The sequence below is a fragment of the Caenorhabditis elegans genome, chromosome IV, assembly GCF_000002985.6.
Source record: "Caenorhabditis elegans chromosome IV".
In the NCBI taxonomy this organism is placed as follows: Eukaryota; Metazoa; Nematoda; class Chromadorea; order Rhabditida; family Rhabditidae; genus Caenorhabditis; species Caenorhabditis elegans.
Genome location: NC_003282.8, coordinates 8,421,828 through 8,440,212, shown reverse-complemented (window position 1 = coordinate 8,440,212; position 18,385 = coordinate 8,421,828). Strand labels below are relative to the sequence as shown.

Below are 18,385 nucleotides of genomic sequence, written 5' to 3'. Positions count from 1 at the left end.
AGATTGGATGTAAAAAAAGACGTCATTAGGACGTTTAGGTCACTTAGTTTCGGCTAATTTTAACTTTAAATAATGAAGATGGTCTTTGGCAAGTTAAGTTTAAGTGGGAAAGCTTCTATTTTTATTTGATTCTTTGCTAATAGTCGCTGCCCACATACTGGACTTTTTATCCCAAATTTCAGCGGATAAGTCACTGAATTATCCTATATTATTAATGCCATGTTATTTTCTTAACAAATAAAATAGATAATTGCATTCAAGTTAAAAAATTATAAACTACTTACTTTTTTTGCGTCTAACACCTACTGTCAAAATATATGGAAGGTCTAACAAATTAATTGAAATTGTACGAAAGACAGCTTAATTCAAAATTACAATTTTAAAGAAATGATCATGTAGCAGAAAAGAAGTGTAACGTTCAAAAGTTAGTTTTCCAAAAATAAAGATTTTATCCCTATCACATGTGAATTGAAGCCTTATGAATCTTTTAAAAAAATGAAGGCATATTGAAGATTGGATGTTCAATTTTGTGGAAGGAATAGTGTTTGAAAAAAAAAACTAAAATCGAAGATTTCAAACAACAGAACTCGAATGTTTTTCTTCTGAAAAATACAAAGCTGCAGCAGCTATGAAATCATGTTATCCGCTTAAAAACCAAATTCAATCATTTTTCGGAAATTACAGGAAACTGATGAAAAAAAGAAGCACAAACAAACTTCAATTCCTGTTTTTGGGAACTTCTTTGTTATGATGCAGGTGACAGGCCTGAACAGAAACTGGACAACAGGCTTAAATATTTTAGACAATTAATTAATTGATCATTCTGCAGTTTTGGCAATTTTTTGTTGAATTTTTGTTAAAGTTACACATATCCAAAATTAGATAACATGTATGTATATTATATGGAGCATTTGGCAAAGGTTATTATTTACTACACAATTATTTAACAACTAATTATTCCGAAGTGTGACGTCTCACTCGTTTTGAAGACTTTGATTACTGTAGAGAAAGATTGAAAATGAGGTTGCCACTTTTCAGAAACAAAATGAAAATATGAAAATCCTTATTGAATCTTGATGGACTCGGAGAAAAATAAATAGTGCAAGTTTCTAAAACAACTTTTGGCATTCAAAATGAAAAGAAAGTGACACAATAATATGTTCAGAACAATAAAAAAAGGAAGTGAGAACCTTGGAGCAAATGCCACAAGCTCGCGACATTAACGGATTAGTGGACATGTATTCCACATGAAACACCGAAAGCCGGATATTTAAGAGCAAAAGGATCGGTCACGGAGCACATAAAAGAGGACACGGCTCACTTGTTTTTTCACTTTTTCACCCAATATGAGATACGAACAAAAACTGGAGAGAGGGGCTTTTACTTTGAAAAGGTGATGTTGAAAAGAGCAAAATTGGTTGGAAACTGGGCAGAAAAGTGAGAAAAAGACGAAAAAGTAGAGACATAGGAAAAGGAAATGATTGCATGGATGAGATGGAGACAATTGAATAACGTTTGAAACACTTTCATGTAGATCTTGCTCTCTTTTTTTGGAGGAACGTACGCGTCGCAGTGGTTTTTTTCGCTTCACCTACTCTCTTGAACATCAGAAATGGGCTGCTAACCCGGTCTTCGGCGAATGGCTAAATATTCTCATTTTAGGCTAATTAGAATATTTATTTAGGTACTAATTTCTAATGATTCTTGCCTGTTGCCCTAGCCTAGCATACGCAGAAACACTTTCCGATGTAATTGAACATTAACTTCTGTGTTACTGCCAGACTGTATTGAACTCACCAAATATGTAAAACTTGGCAGGTTTAGCTATCTTATAACTAATGTCGTGGCGAGACCCTCTCAGAAAAACGGCGTGTGCCTTTAAGCTAACATATCAAAATTTCGAGAAACAAAGATACGGCATCTTGCGTGAGACATTGAAAAAATTGTATTGAATTTTACAGTCTTGAGCATATTTCATGGGATCTTTGAACAAAATATTTGTTCGAAATTAGGAAATTTGGTGTATAAAACATGCACTATGTACTTTATCAAGTTTTCCTGGAAACTGAAGCATTATAATTTGATTTATAATCGTCGAAAAAGTTGCTCAAAAAGTTCCATAAGTTCCGATTCAACTAGATTCACTTGAACGTTGAGAAGTCTTTTTGGCTTAAAGTTTGTGAAAATCTATGCAATTTTTGGCTCATACAGAACGGATAAAACAGTTCATTCAGAAAAAAAGTCGAAGTTAAAATCGTTAGACACGTGTACCAGAAGCAATAGAGCACAAAATGAATGACAAGAAACTATACATGAATCTGGGGAGAAAAGGAAAACTCCTTTTCACAGAAACATCATTATCACAATGACGAAATGAGATCACCGAAAAAATAATATCAGAAAGATTTTAAATAGAATTCTGTGAAAATCTAATCGATTTGTGAACGGGGAAAGTACCAGAAAATCGTGAAATGAGAAAGGCACCGAGCGGAGAAGAAATTTTGAAGGTTTGAACAAGAATTGAGAAAATCTAGATACTAGCGAGAGATAAAAAAACGAATCCCGGGGTATAATATCACAAAATTATTAGAAAAATAACTAGATACAATTGTTGTTACATGATACATGATGTTGAAGAATATTATGCTCTAGATCCAACACCGACTGGCTCTAAACCGAGCTGTTCCAGTTCGAAATCCAGATCCATTGAGCTTCGATCCATCTGAAAAATAATTACTCATTGACAACATTGCTAATTTATGAGAAAATTTTCAGATGATTGCTAACGAAAAATATAAAAATATGAATTTCGAACCTTATATCAAAGGTGGAGTACACTCATTGGGTATTTTACTTTAAAATACTCAAACTGGCGCCAAGGGCAGAAATATAACAAATGAAAAACGAAAAATTCATTGCATTTGAAAAAAAATATAGATTATTTCGGCGATTTTTCAACATTTTCTAATCCCTCTTCATTCGAATTACCCCGCTTTTCTCTCTAAACTCCGCCCATTGAACCGTGCCGCACTTCAGATTTTTTAAATTTCAACGCAAATTTTTTTTGGTTTCTTTCTCTAATTTTAAAATAATAAAGAAAAAGATTATAAACGTTTAAGAATAGTTTTCGTATTTCAAAAGTGTTTTTTTTTTAAGTTTCTTGTACAATTCCGCGAACGGTAAATTTGTCATATTCGATACGATTTTTCAATTCTTCTGAAATACGAAAAATATTTTTTGAACATTTAACGGCATTTTTCTTCATTAAAAATTAGAAAAATGTTACAAAAAATTTGCGTTGTATTTCGGTATTCGGTACGAGTTTGGGTATTTTAAATTAAAATATCCATCGAGTGAACTCCACCTTTAATGAATATGCTTTTTCTATGTTTAAATTTGTTGTTAAATATCTTTCAAAAAGCTTTACCTCGTCTTCATCCAACAAATCATCATCATCAAGAACGTCTTGAGCTGTAAGTGATATGTATTCTCCTGTTGCTGAATTAATACCCGATCCTCCAATTGGAGTACTAGAATTATCCAATATTTCTTTTAGTCGTTTCGATTTTTGAAGCATTCTGATAGCATTAAACAGTAGAACTCCTATGCAAATCGTTAAAATGAAGGTGAACGTTTGTTCGAGACCATTGAAAATCGGTTCGAGTGCAAAAAGACAAGCCATGGCGCGTCCGACGATCCATGCAATTAAAAAATAGGCAAGTTGAACGGTACATCGAACTTGAAGGAACAACTGAAATTTGAAAATTATATTTTAGTAATTTTATAGTAATTTGTTTACCTCGACAACAAAAAAGAGTGAAATCCAAAGAGCATAGAGTCCACAAATTGATGTAATATTTCCAAATTGAGAAGTCGATGAAAAAAGTAGAATTAACTCTCCAAATGCAGTAAGCAAAAAAGAAGATATGACACTTTCGATGGTTCCAACTCGATGACCGCTGCAATTTGATCATTAGTACTTGTGAAACCAACTTTGATTTTAGTTTTGAAAAACTATAAACACTTACGCAAAAACCAGGATAAAAGACATGATCATTACAAATACACAAATAACGATATGTTCGGTAAATGCAGATGGCTGAGCTGATGAGTGGAAATGTTTAATTTCTGAAAATAAATACGTTTTTTTCTGGAAAATTATGGACGGATCAGGAAACATTCTGAAGTAAATTTCAAGAACTTACGTTGAACAAATCCAATAATAGTTTGAATTGTCGCAACAAAAATTCTCAATCGCATTCCAAGTCCAACAACTGAATCAGATTCCAATTTCTTAACTTTTGCATCAGGTCGTAAGCCACATGGTAGGCAACACAATGCATAAGAAACGATGTATATAACAACACCAAATGATGCGAATGTTTTAATGAATGATGATGATGTTTCTTCAGATGCTGCAATGGTTCCAGGTAGGAAAAGTGAATCTTCTGGACAATTTTCTGGATATGGTGGTGTTTCGATAGCAGAGCTGGTAGGTCTGAAAATAGGTTTATTTAACTTTAAAAGGGGGAGTTGAGTTAATGGGTATTTTGACTAAATAGACTAAAACTGGATCAAAACGACTAAATTTCATAATGAGACTTCTCAAAAAAACAAATTCAAAAAATTCTTTATGACGGGTAAAAATAATAAGCCAAATTTTGCTAAAATCTGAATTTTTGCCAACTTTTTTTGTAGAAGTAGCTGGAATACTTTTTTTTTAATTTTATCATTTTTAATGCGAAAATTTGTAATGTATCTCGCGTAAATTCGTTGATTGAGACACATTTTAAGCCAATCGGCATCCAATTTTGATGAAATTAAATTCCAGCGGCTGCGACAACAACAAATAAATTTAAATTTGCGAAGTTTCAGATATTAGCAAAATTTTGCTTTTTTTTTCGAAATTTTGACACGCTACGAAAAATTTTGGAAATTATTTGAGAAGTCTAACTATGAAATTCGGTTTTAGTCTAATACTTCCCCAGAAATGTTTCTATACTTAATTTTTTAAGTAAATATTATTACCGTATATTCTCTATTAGTGCTGCATATCCAGTAGTACTGCAGTCTCTAATAGTGCTGCATTCAAAAAGTGTCCAAAAAATAGTGCTGCAGTCTCTATTAGTGCTGCACCCCATTTTCTATTGAAAGAGTCACTTGATATTTTCGATATTTTTGGGTTGTTTTTTTTGTATATTTTTGATGATTTTTTGATAATTTACGAAAGTAATTGAATTATTGGGTCTTTTTGTTACAAAAGTTCGCAATTTTTATGAATTTCTGCTTAAAAAATGAGCTTTTGTGACTGAAAACTAGTGATCTAAAATTGAAAATAGCCGTTCGAAAATTAATGCTGCAGTCTCCAGTAGTACTGCAGTCTCTAATAGTGCTGCATTAAAAAAGGGCCTGGAAATTAGTGCTGCATGCAGCACTAATAGAGAATATACGGTATTATGAAAATAAAATGGAATCTCGTTGTTTGCATTTTCAGGATTTAAAACAATCGCCGTTGTTTTATACTTCCAAAAGTCGTCATAAAACTCACAGAACTCCATTTGTGTCTTCTTTACTATCCCGCGTCTTTACATCAATGGTAGCTTCTGGTTCACTTGTAGTAGATGGAATTGTAGTAGTGATTACAGTGGTTGATGGAGTTTCTGTAGTTGTTGTAGTTGTTGTGGTTGTGGAAGTCGTTGAAGATGTTGTAGTAGTAGATGTTGATGGCGTAGTTTCTACAGTACTTCCAGTGGAATTTCCAGTACTTCCATCGATAACTTGAACTAATTCTGATTCGGAATCTTTCTTTTTCTCTTCGACTTCTTTTTCTTTTTCGACATTTATCTCAGTTTTTGTTTTCAACTTTTGCACGGTTCCAGTTGCCACTTCGGGTCTGAAACATAGAATATTAAATAATTTTAATTTTTAGATTTTGAAAAAATAACTTTTTCACGATGGAATCATCTGTAACATTTGCAGCTTGTGTTGAATTATCAATTACTGCTGCAACGAATGGTAAAAGAGTTTTCTCATCATCAGATGCTCTTTTAAGACGGGAAACTGTATTCTGAATGGATCTTGAAACAATGCTCATGTCTGCAAGACTGTTTGTTGCATCTGTAATTATTTTATAAAAGTGATTTATGTTTAAAAAAAAAGTGCAAAAGTTGCAATTGACTTTTCAAACTATCTTTTGATATGCATATATTTTATCCAAATTTAATAGTAATTTTATGCGATAATATTTTTCGGGAGATCTCACCATTAAATGCAGTTGTTTTCAAAGTCATTGCCAAAAGTCCTCCGGCTGAGAAAAATAAAAGTAGTATAAGAAATTTCCTCAGTTGTTTTCTCCAAAACGCGAACCAAATGAGAGCTCCGCCATATAAAGTTGCACCGACAAAAAATCCACGGACCGCGAACAGAAATGCAAAGTTGAATGCAAGGAAAAGATTTACGAGTAAAGTGAGCAACGCTGATAGCAGAAAGAGCATCAGATTCGACCGAGCTGAAGTGAGTTTTGCTGAAAAATTAATTTACAATAAAAGTTTGTTTGATCGGAAATATACTTACTCGACCATGCTCCACAGAACATTCCTATACAAGTCCAAAGACAAGCAATGACTTCGTGACGAACTGAACATACTGACAAAGTAGTGGAAGAACTGACAAGTCCAGCAATTAAAAATAGTAGTAACAAAATAAGTAATCGAATCGTTTGGTTGTCGGCTCTCCCCCGTATCAATGATGCATTTTGGCGTTTATTCGATGAAAGTAAGTTATTCTGCAAATTATTCAATTTATCGTTGTGGAAAAGCTTTCGATACAAACGTGATACCCTATCAAAAACCAAATCTTCGTCATCGTCCTCATCATCATCTGACATTGAAGCTGTTAGTTTTACATCCACAAATTTTTTTTCCGCCACTGAAGAGGTTGTTTCTCGTTTTGGGCTCCGTTCGTGTGAGTCGAGAACTATAATTTCAGATAATTTATTTCGTTTGTAAACAAACAATTTTGAAACTCACTTCCAAGCTGTGATAAGATGTGTGAATCGTCATGAAAACTCATGGACTTAACCCGTCGTGATTTTCTGTAAAAATCGATTTTCCCTGATTCGATTTATTTATTCTTAAATTGTTCAGAAGCTTGAAAAATCGAACAGTTGGCAATTTGGAAAAAAATAAAGTAAAAATAACACACGTGAAACGAGTGTTACCGTACTCCTCTGTCCCACCGGGACATGAGAGCAATGTCTGCGTCTCTGACTGGTTTTACACTGCGGAGCGGCTGCGTCACGGTCTTCAGACGCGCGGTTTGCTTCGCTTGCAAGTCGTCTCGTGTGATTTTCGAAAACATTAATGCTGGTGTCCGCCACGACGGCACTCCGGAGAATTCATATACTCATTTTCTGTTTCTTTTTTGTGGCACAAACTTCTAACAAACATTTTAGGTGAATTTGGCGAAAAAGAATATGGGAGTAAAATTAAATGATCCGACTGGGCGAAAGCTTATGTAAAAGCCAGAAAAACGTGTGCAATCCCTTGAAAATTAATTGCAGAGAAGGTGAAGAGAATTTGAAGAAATTATACTCTGAAATATTCTGAAAATTGGAGGTATTTGATAAATATTCAAAGCTCAATAAAGCTGGTAATCGCTCGGAAAAATGAACGTTGGAAATTTAATCTAGTGTCAAATTCGATTGTTTCGAAAAAATTTGCTAATTTTAGGTGAATTAGTCTAGCTATTTCCAGTTTTTGTTAAATTTGCCACGCTACGTTCAATTTCTTTAGATATTATTTTCCTTGTAACGCGCCTAGCCCAAAACGTGTTTCGTAACGAAATTCGTATTCGTAAGCCCATTTCCCTTGATCGATATTCAATGTTAGAGTGTGTAAACTGAAGAGACGCTGCCGATTAGTAGAGTTGTTTGCGCTGAGAGAGAGAAATGACGGGGGCCTCTCTTTCCACTCTTCCCTTCTCCCTCGTGGTCGATTTTGACGGGTTGCGATAGTCACTTGAGCGAATAGCAGCAGTATGACAACGCGCTTGCTGTATACATTCTTTCTGTGGTTTTCGTCATCATCAATCCTTTTTCTAACATACAAGAATAGTTTCCAAATGGTAACAAAAAGTTAAGCATAATTGGAGAAAAAATGACGAAAAATTGGTTAATTGAATTTTAACGAGTTTGAAAGATCAACATTGATCTGAAATAGTTCGAAGAATTTAAAAGCAACTGAAAAACTGAAGTTATTGATATGAAAAGACGGTTTGTTTGAGTTCCAGATTTGAGCATTCTAGACTGAAATTCCAACGTTCAAGATTCCAAGAAGCTATACATTTTTATGTTTTAAAGCTTTTCGAAATAGTTGATTTTTAATTCGAGAAAAAATTCATCCCAAAACTCTGTTCAAATTTCCTACATTATGGGCGGAGTCTGCGCGACCAATGGGCGCTCATGCCGTTTCTATCGTAGACAACATGAGAATGCTCCTCCCACTGCAACTGTGACTTGAAAATTGAGAGAACGAACTGAAATATGTAAATAATCACAAAGATCCGGAAAAGGGAATCACGGAGGAAAACATGAATTTTCATTATCTTTTTATTTCTTTTCTTGCTTTTTATTAGAGCTTGAGAAGTGAACACCGCTTTAACTTTTTATTATGAAAATCCGTAAAACCGGGTATAAATCCAATCATTACAATTATTCTAGATCATGACGGACATCATATCTCAAAATGAAAATAAAGACGATTTCGAAGATGGTGAACTTCCTGAGGACGGTGAAATATGTGATGATGAAGATGAATCTGTAAAAGCAGTGCCCTCCAAATCATCAGAATCAGCTCCAGGTGCTCATATTGCTCCAGCACATCCTGAGAAAACAAGTGGTCGGGATTCACGAGAACGAGTCAGGCGGTTTGAAGGGAATAGTCCTCCGAGAGAGCGAGATCCGGATCCGTTTGGATCTCACAATGATGCTCCGGATGGAAATGGTAAATGTTTCTCTGAATTTTTTGAAAGTCTAACGTCTGATTTGTGAATTAAATTTATCCGATCCGATAATTATCCCGGCAACTGTTTATTCTACGAAATTTAGAGTGTAACCTCTCTTGTTTTTTATTGACGCATTAATAAATGGGAATAATTTTCGAGTGCTGAAAAGGAGAAATTTAATAATTTTCAGATTATTTCGGTGGAGATAAAGACTATCGTAGCGGAGCAGCAGCTTCGTCAGAAGAAGAACCATTCAGTGATACTGATTATCGTGTAAATCGGCGGAGACGCTTATCCCCTTCCCACGACGACGGAGACTTTGACCCGAGATCAAAACGGCCATACTATGGAGGACGAGGAGGATTCCGGGGTGGCTTCCGGAATGGAGCGAAGCCAAGATTTCAAACAGAACATCAGATCTGCAAGTTTTTCCGAGAAGGTTATTGTAGAGACGGTGACAATTGTTTGTACTCTCACCAAGCCGAAGATTCACTGAGACGGCCTGTTCTGTGCAACTTTTATGCTAATAGTTTTTGTAAAAAGGTTAGTTTCAGAAAAAAAAACCAACTTTTCATTTTAAAATACTAATTCTTGTTCAGGGTCTACAATGTCTTATGCTCCATGGAGAATTCCCATGCAAATCCTTCCACAAAGGACAATGCAACCATGATCCATGTAGATTTTCTCACGTTCCCCTGACGGACTATACCCGACCAATCATTGAGAAGATTCTAGCAGACGAAGAAGCCCGGCAGGCTCATCAAGCGCAGCAGGCTCAAACATACAGACAGAATCCAGTGGCAAATGCTGCTGCTGCCGCTGCAGCTGCACAAGTAATGCCAAGAAGGAGAGTTCTCCTCCCTGGAGGTAAGCAGAAAATCGAAATCACTTTTCCATAATAATTATTCAAAAATGTTCAGGCCCTAATATGAATGGTTCATCTCCACCCCACGCAACGCCTGTGATACATGCTCCGATCCCTCAAGCATCTCATCCAAGTCAACTTCCACCACCAGCAGTTGTTGTGCCAACCATTCAACGAAACCCTGGACCAGGAATTCCAATACATCAGCAATACCCTGTTGCTCCAGCAGCTGGAGGATATTTCAATCAAGGGCCACGGCCCGAACAAGTTCAAGGACTTCCACCGCCACGAACAATTGAGCCACCTAGGCTGAGTACTCAAACTCCTCCTATAATGCATCAACAGCAACCACAACTAATGAGGCCTATGCATCCAGTTCCAATTCAACATCCACATCTTCAGCAGCCTGGATTAGTTCAGCCACCGCAAATAGTCTCTCAAGAACGACATACTGCATCACCACAAGGATTCAATTTAGAGGTAAGAATATTGAGAAAGCTTTCATTTAACAATATTTATTTTTCAGGCAATGCTTAACAAGATGGCCAATGGCGAAAAGCTCATATCAAGTCCTCGGAACAACGTGGTCGACGATTCTCCAGCCTCGCCTCCTCCGTCCAACTATTCCAGCATGTTTGGATCATCGAATCGTGTAGCAGTCATACCACAAACAGTGCAAGTCACTTGGGGACTAGTTCGTGTTCAAAGGCGACTTCCGTACTCAAATGTTGAGAACCCTGATCGTATAGCTGCCAATGATCCAAGAAGAGCCAAAGCAATCGCCAAACAGTTTGATGCTTTCAGCTCATTGCTGGGCGCTGGAGGGAATGCCGTATCAGATCCAAGACTTCGGGCACAGAAAGAGAAAAATGATCGTCAACAAAATACAATGCCATTTTCCTCGTGGATGCCTCAAATATCTTAATTTTTATTGTAATTATTCAATGTCTACTGAAAACATTAGTTTATCTTTTAAACAAAACAATTACAAGTTTAGATTCATGTGAGTGTATCACATTTTTCAATCTTTCAATTGATCTGGTCTCTTCATATTGCCTGTTAATGTTTAGTTCTTTCTTAAAGTTTTCATTTATGATTTTGTGAAAAATTTGCAAAACCTTTCCTGTCTTCAACGAGTTTATCTGGACATTTGAGGCTTTTCAAAAAAATTTTCCACTCACAGACGATACTGGTACGATCCCTGTTCCAATCCACTCCCCGAACTGCTGGCATTTTATTTTTAATCAGTTATCAAGTTCCACAAATGATGCTCACTTTTCTGATATGTGTAAAATTGTGTTTCAACCATTTATACTGATGTTTTCTTCACTTCTTTTTAACTTGTATAAGATGAGAACATATTTTGAATGAAGAATGATTTATTAAAACTTGGACTTGTTATTATATTTGAAAAAAATCATCAATTGTAGCCGGAAATGTCAAAAAGAGAGGGTGTTCCTTTCCACTGCACAGATACCTCATTCTGCGCCTCTTCGTCTCACACGCACTCTCGTTTAGCGGCACACACAAAACTTAGTTGACGGCGGAACCTGAAGAGTGTCGGCCGCGCCGTTTTGTTGCCTCAGCACACTTTCACCCTTTCTCCAGTCTTCAGTATGGGTCAATCTCTGATCTGCAACTGAATATGATGAGTTCGGGCGATGATCTTCTGTGATTACATCGCACGGCGAGGTGGGAACGCAATACCCGCCTGCCAGCCCGATTCTGAACCAAGTTGCCTAGAAATATTTTGGAAACATAAGACTCTTTTAGAGTTATTTATATGAATTACATCTTGTTGTGTTCAATTTGATGTGTTTGTTCATTAAAGCTTAACGAACAACATCGTTGACATAAAATACACGATTTCTAAACATATACGAAGTACATGAGGTAAAAACGTAATCAACAATTGTAAATGATGCCAGATATTGTATCCAAAACCATTTGAGTAACTCCCAAAACCCTGTTTTGTAGATGAATTCCATTTCTGGAACTGCTAGCGACAGTGAGATGGACAAGGATTGAGGGGAACTTGGTGCAGATAATAGAAGAGTAGACTTTCTGAATTCTACAGCTCATTGTGGCCTATTTTTTTATTAAAAACCTCTCCATCTTCAAAGCAATAGGTGCTCCAGTAATTCTTTTTAACACTGAATGAATCTGATAGTGTTCTACATCCTGACGTCTTCTGTCAATTATTCTTATATGTTCTTTGGTAAAGAATGGGTTTGATTGATCCATTGAAAGACGAGCAATAGTTTGAATTTGTGCAATTGGAGATGTTAGTTGAATCGTGTCAGTCAAGAATAATTCAGTCTGAAAAACTCAAATAGAACGAATTGAAAATAACTTTAAAACACAACTTACATCAACAATTGAATGATAATCCAGACGCATTCGTAGAGAAAATGCATAGATTAAAGTATTTATAGAGAGATTTTGAGTGCTCATTTGAAATTCAATATTGAGGGTTTGCAATGAATTCTGGTTGTTAAAATTTTGTTTCTGAAAAGTCAATTTTTGAAGAAAAAGGTTTAAATCATTCTAACATTTTCTTCAGATACATCACTGAAATGATGAAGAAGTTGAGAAGTGGAAAGCTGTTCCGAAGAAGCTGCAGAGTTGAGAACAGAATAAGATGAAGATATTATTGATCTGTCATGACCTAAATGTTTTCATATTTTTGTAAAAATTGGCTTTTCGAAAATCCATATACCGTATGCATAAGCAATAAAATCCCCAGTTACAGATATATTTGGAACTTCTCGGAATGTATTTGTTTTTTTCCACAGACCCTGCAAGACCATATTCGATAGATTCAATAGAAACAGAAACTTACATCAGTAATGAAAATTATTAGGATTGGCAGAAAATAACGAAACACGTTGACAAGTTTGATGTAGAAAGCGGACCAACTACATTCTGATGAACGGTAGGTACGGTACACTGGCTGAAAATAAATTGTTTCTAGACGTTCATAATTTCAATAAATGTTTAAATATGACATCAAACACGATACCCATGAACTAGAATAAAAATGGTTTAATCTAATGACTGTTTTACAGTTTCAAAAAAGAAACACGTTATTGTGGAATTTAAAAAAGTATAATTCTAGCAATGCACGATTCTGACAATTGCCTCAATTACCGCGCATCCCAGATGCCAAGTGTTGATAAATGCCAAAAATGTCGACAAATGACTAACATTGAATTGTTTCAAAAGAGTTTGAAAGTTTAAATTAAGTTATAAGAGACCTCTGTAAATATATCAACATGTGGCATTGTTATTCAAATGTTTCACTTCTCTTCGGGTTTCAGAAAGTTTGGTGCAGTATGAACAACAGCCTGAAAACTGAATAATTTTAAAATGTCTACACTTTTTAATTTTCGATATTACTTGAATAACCCCGTTAAAAATTAAAAAAAAATTAAATTAAAAATATATTGATGTAGGTTGAAAATTTACCTGAAAAACACAGATCCACGTGATAATAACAAGAAAAAGCGAAAAGTAGTGAAAAGCGTTTTGCTGAGCGATTCCCGAAGAAGGCATTACACATGGTGTCCAGCAAGAGGGCCTTTCGAACATTGAGAAGTGGTTGCTATGGAGATTTGAAGGGATACTCATATGAAATGCAAAGAGCAGATGGTCAGGAAAATGAAGAAATGGGGAAAAGAAGAGTCTCCAATCACCGCTAAACACAGGTGATTCGCGTTTGGTCTGTCGCAGATTCGAAGAACAAAAAATCAAGCTGCGTTACCTTTTCAGCTTGTCCTCTGAAAGGATTCCCTTGTCAGAGTGGTTTTTATCGATTTCCAAATGTGTACTTAATGTGTACAGTAGTGTAAAGCGTTTTGCTGAACGTTTTGCTGACCTGTCAGTTCATTTTCAAAAAAACAACAATTTTATTTTATTCATAATTACAGGCCAAGAAAAACAAAACGGATTATATCATCTAAATACAATATTTGTCTCTGGTCGATGTTTGACGTTCCAAATGTTTCCTACAAAATGTTTCCCTATCTGCAATAAAATTTTTTCCATGGGAAATCAAAAACTGAAATTCCACCAACTCATGGCTACAGTATCCTCTAATTCGATTAGAGAGCCCTATATAAAAATGAGCATTCGTTTATCATGTCCACAGTATTCTGATCGAGATGGCGGATGTTTGTATTGGGCAAATGTGTTTGTCTTTGTGCTTCTTCTGTTTTGATGTATTTCGAACTGATACAACCTTTCATTTTAATGGAAAACTGACATGTGGCACTCAAGGAGCTCCGTTTAAAGTCAATTTTTTGAGTGTTTATGAGAGAGATCTTATGTAAGCTTTTAATATTAGTTGAGTATAATTCAATCTATGTATTCTCAGAAAAGACGATTATCTCGGAACAATCCAAAACTTTGAGAAAGACGGAAGCGGATTCAAGTACGCCATCGATGTTAAGGACAATGGAGACGGACCATTCAATGTATGTAGGAACATCTAGGACATCCAAGGAGGCGCTCCATGAGAAAGTGTAACTTGCGCCCGCGTATCGCACCATTTATACTCCGGCTTCCATGGAATGCTTAATGTAAACAAATTCCTACTTTATGATTGTCGCCTGAATACTGAAAACAAAATGCTATTATGCACAAAATTTTTTCGGTAGGCGTCAAGCAGGTTGCGGCAGGAGTATAGGCATAATGTAGGCATACGCGGTATATATGTATGTAGGCTGGAAGGTTCTATGCCGAAACCGAGAAAGACAGAATGAAGATACTTAGGATACATGTAAATTGTCAAGAATGAAGAAGGCATTAGGGCTGGCATCCAAAAAAAAAACCAAAAATTATTTGTCTATGTGAGACATGTAGGCAGATAGTCATGAGGCCTGAACATGTTCGGCATGTTGGAAGGTATAAACCAGAGTTATAAAAATAAATTATATAGGCAATTTTTAGGCAGGTATAAAGGAAAGAGTGCATGTATATGTTTCGCTCCAAGTTATAATTTCAGGAAGTCTATGAAATCTTCTTTGTAATTCAACACGACTGTACTCCAGACCGTCAATTAATTAATCAACGAGTGTCAATGACCGGATTCCAAGTTATGAATGGGTAAGAAGATAGGAATACTTGTTCTGCTTTTATAATATTCACATTTCAGACAATTCTATCACACGCTGGATATCGATTTGCAGAAGAGCAAAAGACGATTGGTTTAAAATTGAACAGAATGTAAATTAAATGAACGTTTCAAGCAAGCATTTAATCATAAAATTATCGATAAAACGGAAAAGTTATTCTTTTAAATTATAAAATATTTCTAACTAGTAATTTAAGAGATACATATATTTTTAATAATGGACTTTACTAATAGTAAGAAGCTTGCTATCAGAATCTTCATAGTAAAGTTCTGGAAAATATACCGTATTTCTTCTATTAATATAGCTGCAATACTATTTTTCGATGGTCTTCCCGCTTGCAATACTAATAGGGAGTGCAAGACTATTAGGGAGTGCAATACTAATTTTCAGAACATTTTCTGACTTTGAGCTTACTAGTTTTTTCCTGAAAAAGCTCGAATCATATATAAAAATTCAGAAAATTTGATTTTCATATAATTTCAAAAACTTCAATCTCGTAGAAATGATGTGAAAACTGTTGCAAAATAGGCAAAAAATGTTGTTGAAATCCTGAAATTAGCGAGACGGGTTTGCAATACAAAAAAGTTAACGCAAGACTATTAGAGAGTGCAAGACTAATAGGGAGTGCAATACTAATTTTCGGAAGGTCTCCGAGGGGCAATACTAATAGGGAGTGCAAGTCTAATAGGGAGGCCATATTAATAGAAGATATACGGTAGCTGGGCAGAAAATATAAACTTACAGTGATAGGAACTGGAAGATCACCAATCATTGCTCACATACCGATTACAATTGTTTTCTTTTTTTTTCACTGTTGTAATTGTGACCTGGGAAATTTAGGACTTTGTAAAATTCATTTTTTGAAATCAAAATTTTCTAATGGTTTACCCCACTTACCAGTACAAAAAAGTAGAGCAGAAGCGGTTCAAATATGGAAAATACGGAACTTATTTGTTGTTGGTTCATTTTATAGATGCAGTTATATTCGCTCTAAACTTTGTTCCAAATATACTAAACTACAGTATCCATTACACGAGCTTGTGGATGAATAGCAATAGATGTATCAAGTATTCCGAGTAAATCTTTTGAAGTTAAAAGCTGTTAGAAATATATTCCAATTTGATCGACTACATCCAATAAATAATATTTGAATTATGAGTGGTGTAGTCAAAACATCAATCAATGCTGTCCATATTATAAAATCAGTTACTCGGAAAATACCTGATCTACTATATAAAACATAACATATAACAAAAGGTATTATAATCTGAAAAACAAAAAAAATGATTTTTTTCGATTTTTGCGTAAGGACTAACCGTTTTTGCAAGCAATGTAACAACAGCCTGCAATAAAATATATTTTTGTAAATATAATTGTTGCTCATTTTGTGATTGACCATTAGTCCGGAAACTTAATAAAATTGGTAAATACAAAATAGGTGATATTATCAAAAATACAAAATTCAATAAGACGAATAATATCTGAACAAGAATAAATTAATAATGCAATTAATCAGTTGTAAACTCGCCTCGTATATAATAATGATTGTATTGAGTGCATGATGGGAAGAAGTATAGGAGCAAATTTTTTAAGGATACAAGAAATATGAACGTATGAAATATTTCTACAAAAACTATAAGTATAAATCCAATTAGAACAAACCAGAAAAATGCAAAAATGTAAAGGAAACCGCTGGAAAGATGAGAATTAAACGAGGAGCATACTGTTATTTCAGCACGATTGTTCCGTTTACCATTGAAATCACGGCTGGGAAATTTTTGGTTTTTTTTGTTTTTTGTTTTTTGGTTTTTTTGGTATTTTGACGAAAAATCGATTTTTTGGTTTTTTTGGTTTTTGGGACCAAAAAACCAAAAAATAAAATAAAAAAGTTTGCCGTTCCTAGTTTCGACTCGAGACTATTCTTTATTAAAATACATTAAAACATGTATTTTAAGACAGTTGTGACGTCAGAAATGTATTTTGATACATTTTGAAACATTACTGAATAACCCGATTAAAAATCAACTGAAGCATAAAAAATTTTTTGGTTTTTTTTTTTGGTTTTTTTGGTTTTTCGAAAACTTCAATTTTTTTTTTCTTTTTTGGTCCAAAATTTCTTTTTTGGTCCCAGCCCTGATTGAAATGCCACAGAGCCGAGCGCCGTTTTCAGATTTATTTTTATTATAATTTTCATTGTATATTTTTTTGTGATAAGAACTAAAAAAAACAGCCTCAAACTTTCAAACGGTGCCCGGAACGATCGTTCTGGCCCGAAAATATTCCGGAAACATACAATGAACTTGGTTTATAGTAACGAATCAACCTTACTCCAAGCATAATTATTATAATGCATATAATTAAAAAAATGAATAAAAATAGGATCTTATAGTCATGTCATAGAGATGATGAACAATCTTTGGGAAAACCTGAAAAATCAGATAGTCCGGTTACAAATTTCCATCCTTTTCCAAAACATCTAAAGTACTGTCGCATATTCAAATTGTTATAATGTTTACAAAAAAGATGAATATTTTAAACATACAGTTTTTTCTGACATACAATACTTAGTGTCAGACAATAATTAGATGAATTAGAGAGTGCAAAATATCCATATTAATTTTCGAGCAAGTTTTATCTGTTTCTTCCATTGAGTAATGACACCATTTCATCAGTTTCAATATTACGGGGACCATAAATTCTGAGAATTGCACAACATATTTGACAGAATAGCGAAGACTACAGTAACTCTTTAAATAAAAGTTTAAACAAAAGTAAAAGTTTTTCTAATACTATTAGGTCCAATTAAGAAATTTAAGAGTATTCAATTGAACTTCAGCAGTGAACAAGAGTGTTCGTACACCGATAGGTTCAGGCAGCCTGGCAGGCATGAATTATTACGTAGTTCGCCTCAAACAAAGGCAAGACCTACATTTCTTGGACCTTTCGGAACTACATGAAATTTTTAAACTTTATGATAAATTTTAACTTTTGCAATAAATTTAACTGTTTTCTGACGACGATTAACTTTGTGGACATAAATATAAAATGGAAATACTAGAAAATGACTGAAGATGACAAATAAGAAACTTAGTTTTGAAATTTTTGCATTGATTATTTTGAGAAGTCCGTCGTCATCCAAAAACTGCGTATTATTCATAATTGCTGTAGAACATATAAATTCCAAACTACTCAGCTGAAGGCTAAAGGTATGAAGGTGGAAATAGTTTTATCACCTGTTACATGCCGGAGAATTGACTAAAAATATTTTCTCAGCCAAAATTATTGTTTTCTTCTTAGAAATTCATTATGCCTCAGACTTGATTTTTTGATATCGAAATTCTGCCAAAGAAATTCAACTGGGTTTTCAATATTTCTGGCATTT

General features: G+C 34.6%; 4 protein-coding genes, 1 non-coding gene and 1 pseudogene across 6 annotated transcripts; 3 read left to right on the top strand and 3 right to left on the bottom strand.

Moving 5' to 3' along the window:
* Positions 1-2,211: 2,211 nt before the first annotated feature.
* Positions 2,212-7,093, bottom strand: pdtf-1 (Permeability-Determining Transcription Factor). Its single transcript, NM_069035.7, has 11 exons — positions 7,029-7,093; positions 6,839-6,975; positions 6,574-6,784; positions 6,263-6,523; positions 5,946-6,117; positions 5,549-5,893; positions 4,206-4,498; positions 4,029-4,128; positions 3,800-3,959; positions 3,428-3,751; positions 2,212-2,722 (listed from the first exon to the last, which is right to left on the bottom strand). Exons 1-11 carry the CDS (start codon positions 7,069-7,071, stop codon positions 2,642-2,644), a joined length of 2,127 nt encoding a protein of 708 aa, NP_501436.1. The 5' UTR covers positions 7,072-7,093; the 3' UTR covers positions 2,212-2,641.
* A 1,626-nt stretch (positions 7,094-8,719) lies between these two features.
* Positions 8,720-11,252, top strand: T26A8.4 (C3H1-type domain-containing protein). The gene is made up of 5 exons (NM_069034.9): positions 8,720-9,002; positions 9,194-9,546; positions 9,603-9,870; positions 9,924-10,348; positions 10,395-11,252. Exons 1-5 carry the CDS (start codon positions 8,723-8,725, stop codon positions 10,791-10,793), a joined length of 1,725 nt encoding a protein of 574 aa, NP_501435.1. The 5' UTR covers positions 8,720-8,722; the 3' UTR covers positions 10,794-11,252.
* Positions 11,253-11,473: 221 nt separating this feature from the next.
* Positions 11,474-11,599, top strand: T26A8.6. The gene has a single exon (NR_056309.1). It is a non-coding gene; the product is annotated as a small nucleolar RNA T26A8.6 (small nucleolar RNA).
* A 35-nt stretch (positions 11,600-11,634) lies between these two features.
* Positions 11,635-13,428, bottom strand: tmem-231 (Transmembrane protein 231). Its single transcript, NM_001392351.1, has 8 exons — positions 13,337-13,428; positions 13,126-13,215; positions 12,711-12,821; positions 12,588-12,666; positions 12,421-12,536; positions 12,239-12,376; positions 11,976-12,187; positions 11,635-11,932 (listed from the first exon to the last, which is right to left on the bottom strand). The coding sequence occupies exons 2-8, from the start codon at positions 13,150-13,152 to the stop codon at positions 11,701-11,703; spliced, it is 915 nt and encodes a 304-aa protein (NP_001380028.1). The 5' UTR covers positions 13,153-13,215; positions 13,337-13,428; the 3' UTR covers positions 11,635-11,700.
* A 147-nt stretch (positions 13,429-13,575) lies between these two features.
* Positions 13,576-15,159, top strand: T26A8.3 (Transthyretin-like family protein). The gene is made up of 5 exons (NM_069032.3): positions 13,576-13,747; positions 13,798-14,195; positions 14,244-14,343; positions 14,874-14,974; positions 15,024-15,159. The coding sequence occupies exons 2-5, from the start codon at positions 14,032-14,034 to the stop codon at positions 15,079-15,081; spliced, it is 423 nt and encodes a 140-aa protein (NP_501433.2). The 5' UTR covers positions 13,576-13,747; positions 13,798-14,031; the 3' UTR covers positions 15,082-15,159.
* Positions 15,160-16,066: 907 nt separating this feature from the next.
* srz-84 lies at positions 16,067-18,160 on the bottom strand (annotated as a pseudogene). The gene is made up of 5 exons: positions 17,546-18,160; positions 17,297-17,429; positions 16,532-16,695; positions 16,320-16,484; positions 16,067-16,270 (listed from the first exon to the last, which is right to left on the bottom strand). Coding segments are annotated over exons 1-5 (1,281 nt in total).
* Between the last annotated feature and the right edge of the window lie 225 nt (positions 18,161-18,385).

What these genes read in the sequence shown, in the direction of transcription:
- pdtf-1 (NM_069035.7), bottom strand. Translation starts at nt 7,071, where the DNA reads ATGAGTTTTCATGACGATTCACACATCTTATCACAGCTTGGAA. An exon ending in CATCTTATCACAGCTTGGAA is followed by an intron (nt 6,976 to 7,028) that starts GTGAGTTTCAAA and finishes CTGAAATTATAG; the next exon opens with TTCTCGACTCACACGAACGG. An exon ending in CACTCTTTTTTGTTGTCGAG is followed by an intron (nt 3,752 to 3,799) that starts GTAAACAAATTA and finishes TTCAAATTTCAG; the next exon opens with TTGTTCCTTCAAGTTCGATG.
- T26A8.4 (NM_069034.9), top strand. Translation starts at nt 8,723, where the DNA reads ATGACGGACATCATATCTCAAAATGAAAATAAAGACGATTTCGAAGAT. An exon ending in CTAATAGTTTTTGTAAAAAG is followed by an intron (nt 9,547 to 9,602) that starts GTTAGTTTCAGA and finishes ATTCTTGTTCAG; the next exon opens with GGTCTACAATGTCTTATGCT. An exon ending in CACAAGGATTCAATTTAGAG is followed by an intron (nt 10,349 to 10,394) that starts GTAAGAATATTG and finishes TTTATTTTTCAG; the next exon opens with GCAATGCTTAACAAGATGGC.
- tmem-231 (NM_001392351.1), bottom strand. Translation starts at nt 13,152, where the DNA reads ATGCCACATGTTGATATATTTACAGAG. An exon ending in ATGTTGATATATTTACAGAG is followed by an intron (nt 12,822 to 13,125) that starts GTCTCTTATAAC and finishes ATTTATTTTCAG; the next exon opens with CCAGTGTACCGTACCTACCG. An exon ending in ATTATCATTCAATTGTTGAT is followed by an intron (nt 12,188 to 12,238) that starts GTAAGTTGTGTT and finishes TGAGTTTTTCAG; the next exon opens with ACTGAATTATTCTTGACTGA.
- T26A8.3 (NM_069032.3), top strand. Translation starts at nt 14,032, where the DNA reads ATGGCGGATGTTTGTATTGGGCAAATGTGTTTGTCTTTGTGCTTCTTC. An exon ending in ATGGAGACGGACCATTCAAT is followed by an intron (nt 14,344 to 14,873) that starts GTATGTAGGAAC and finishes TTATAATTTCAG; the next exon opens with GAAGTCTATGAAATCTTCTT. An exon ending in GGATTCCAAGTTATGAATGG is followed by an intron (nt 14,975 to 15,023) that starts GTAAGAAGATAG and finishes TTCACATTTCAG; the next exon opens with ACAATTCTATCACACGCTGG.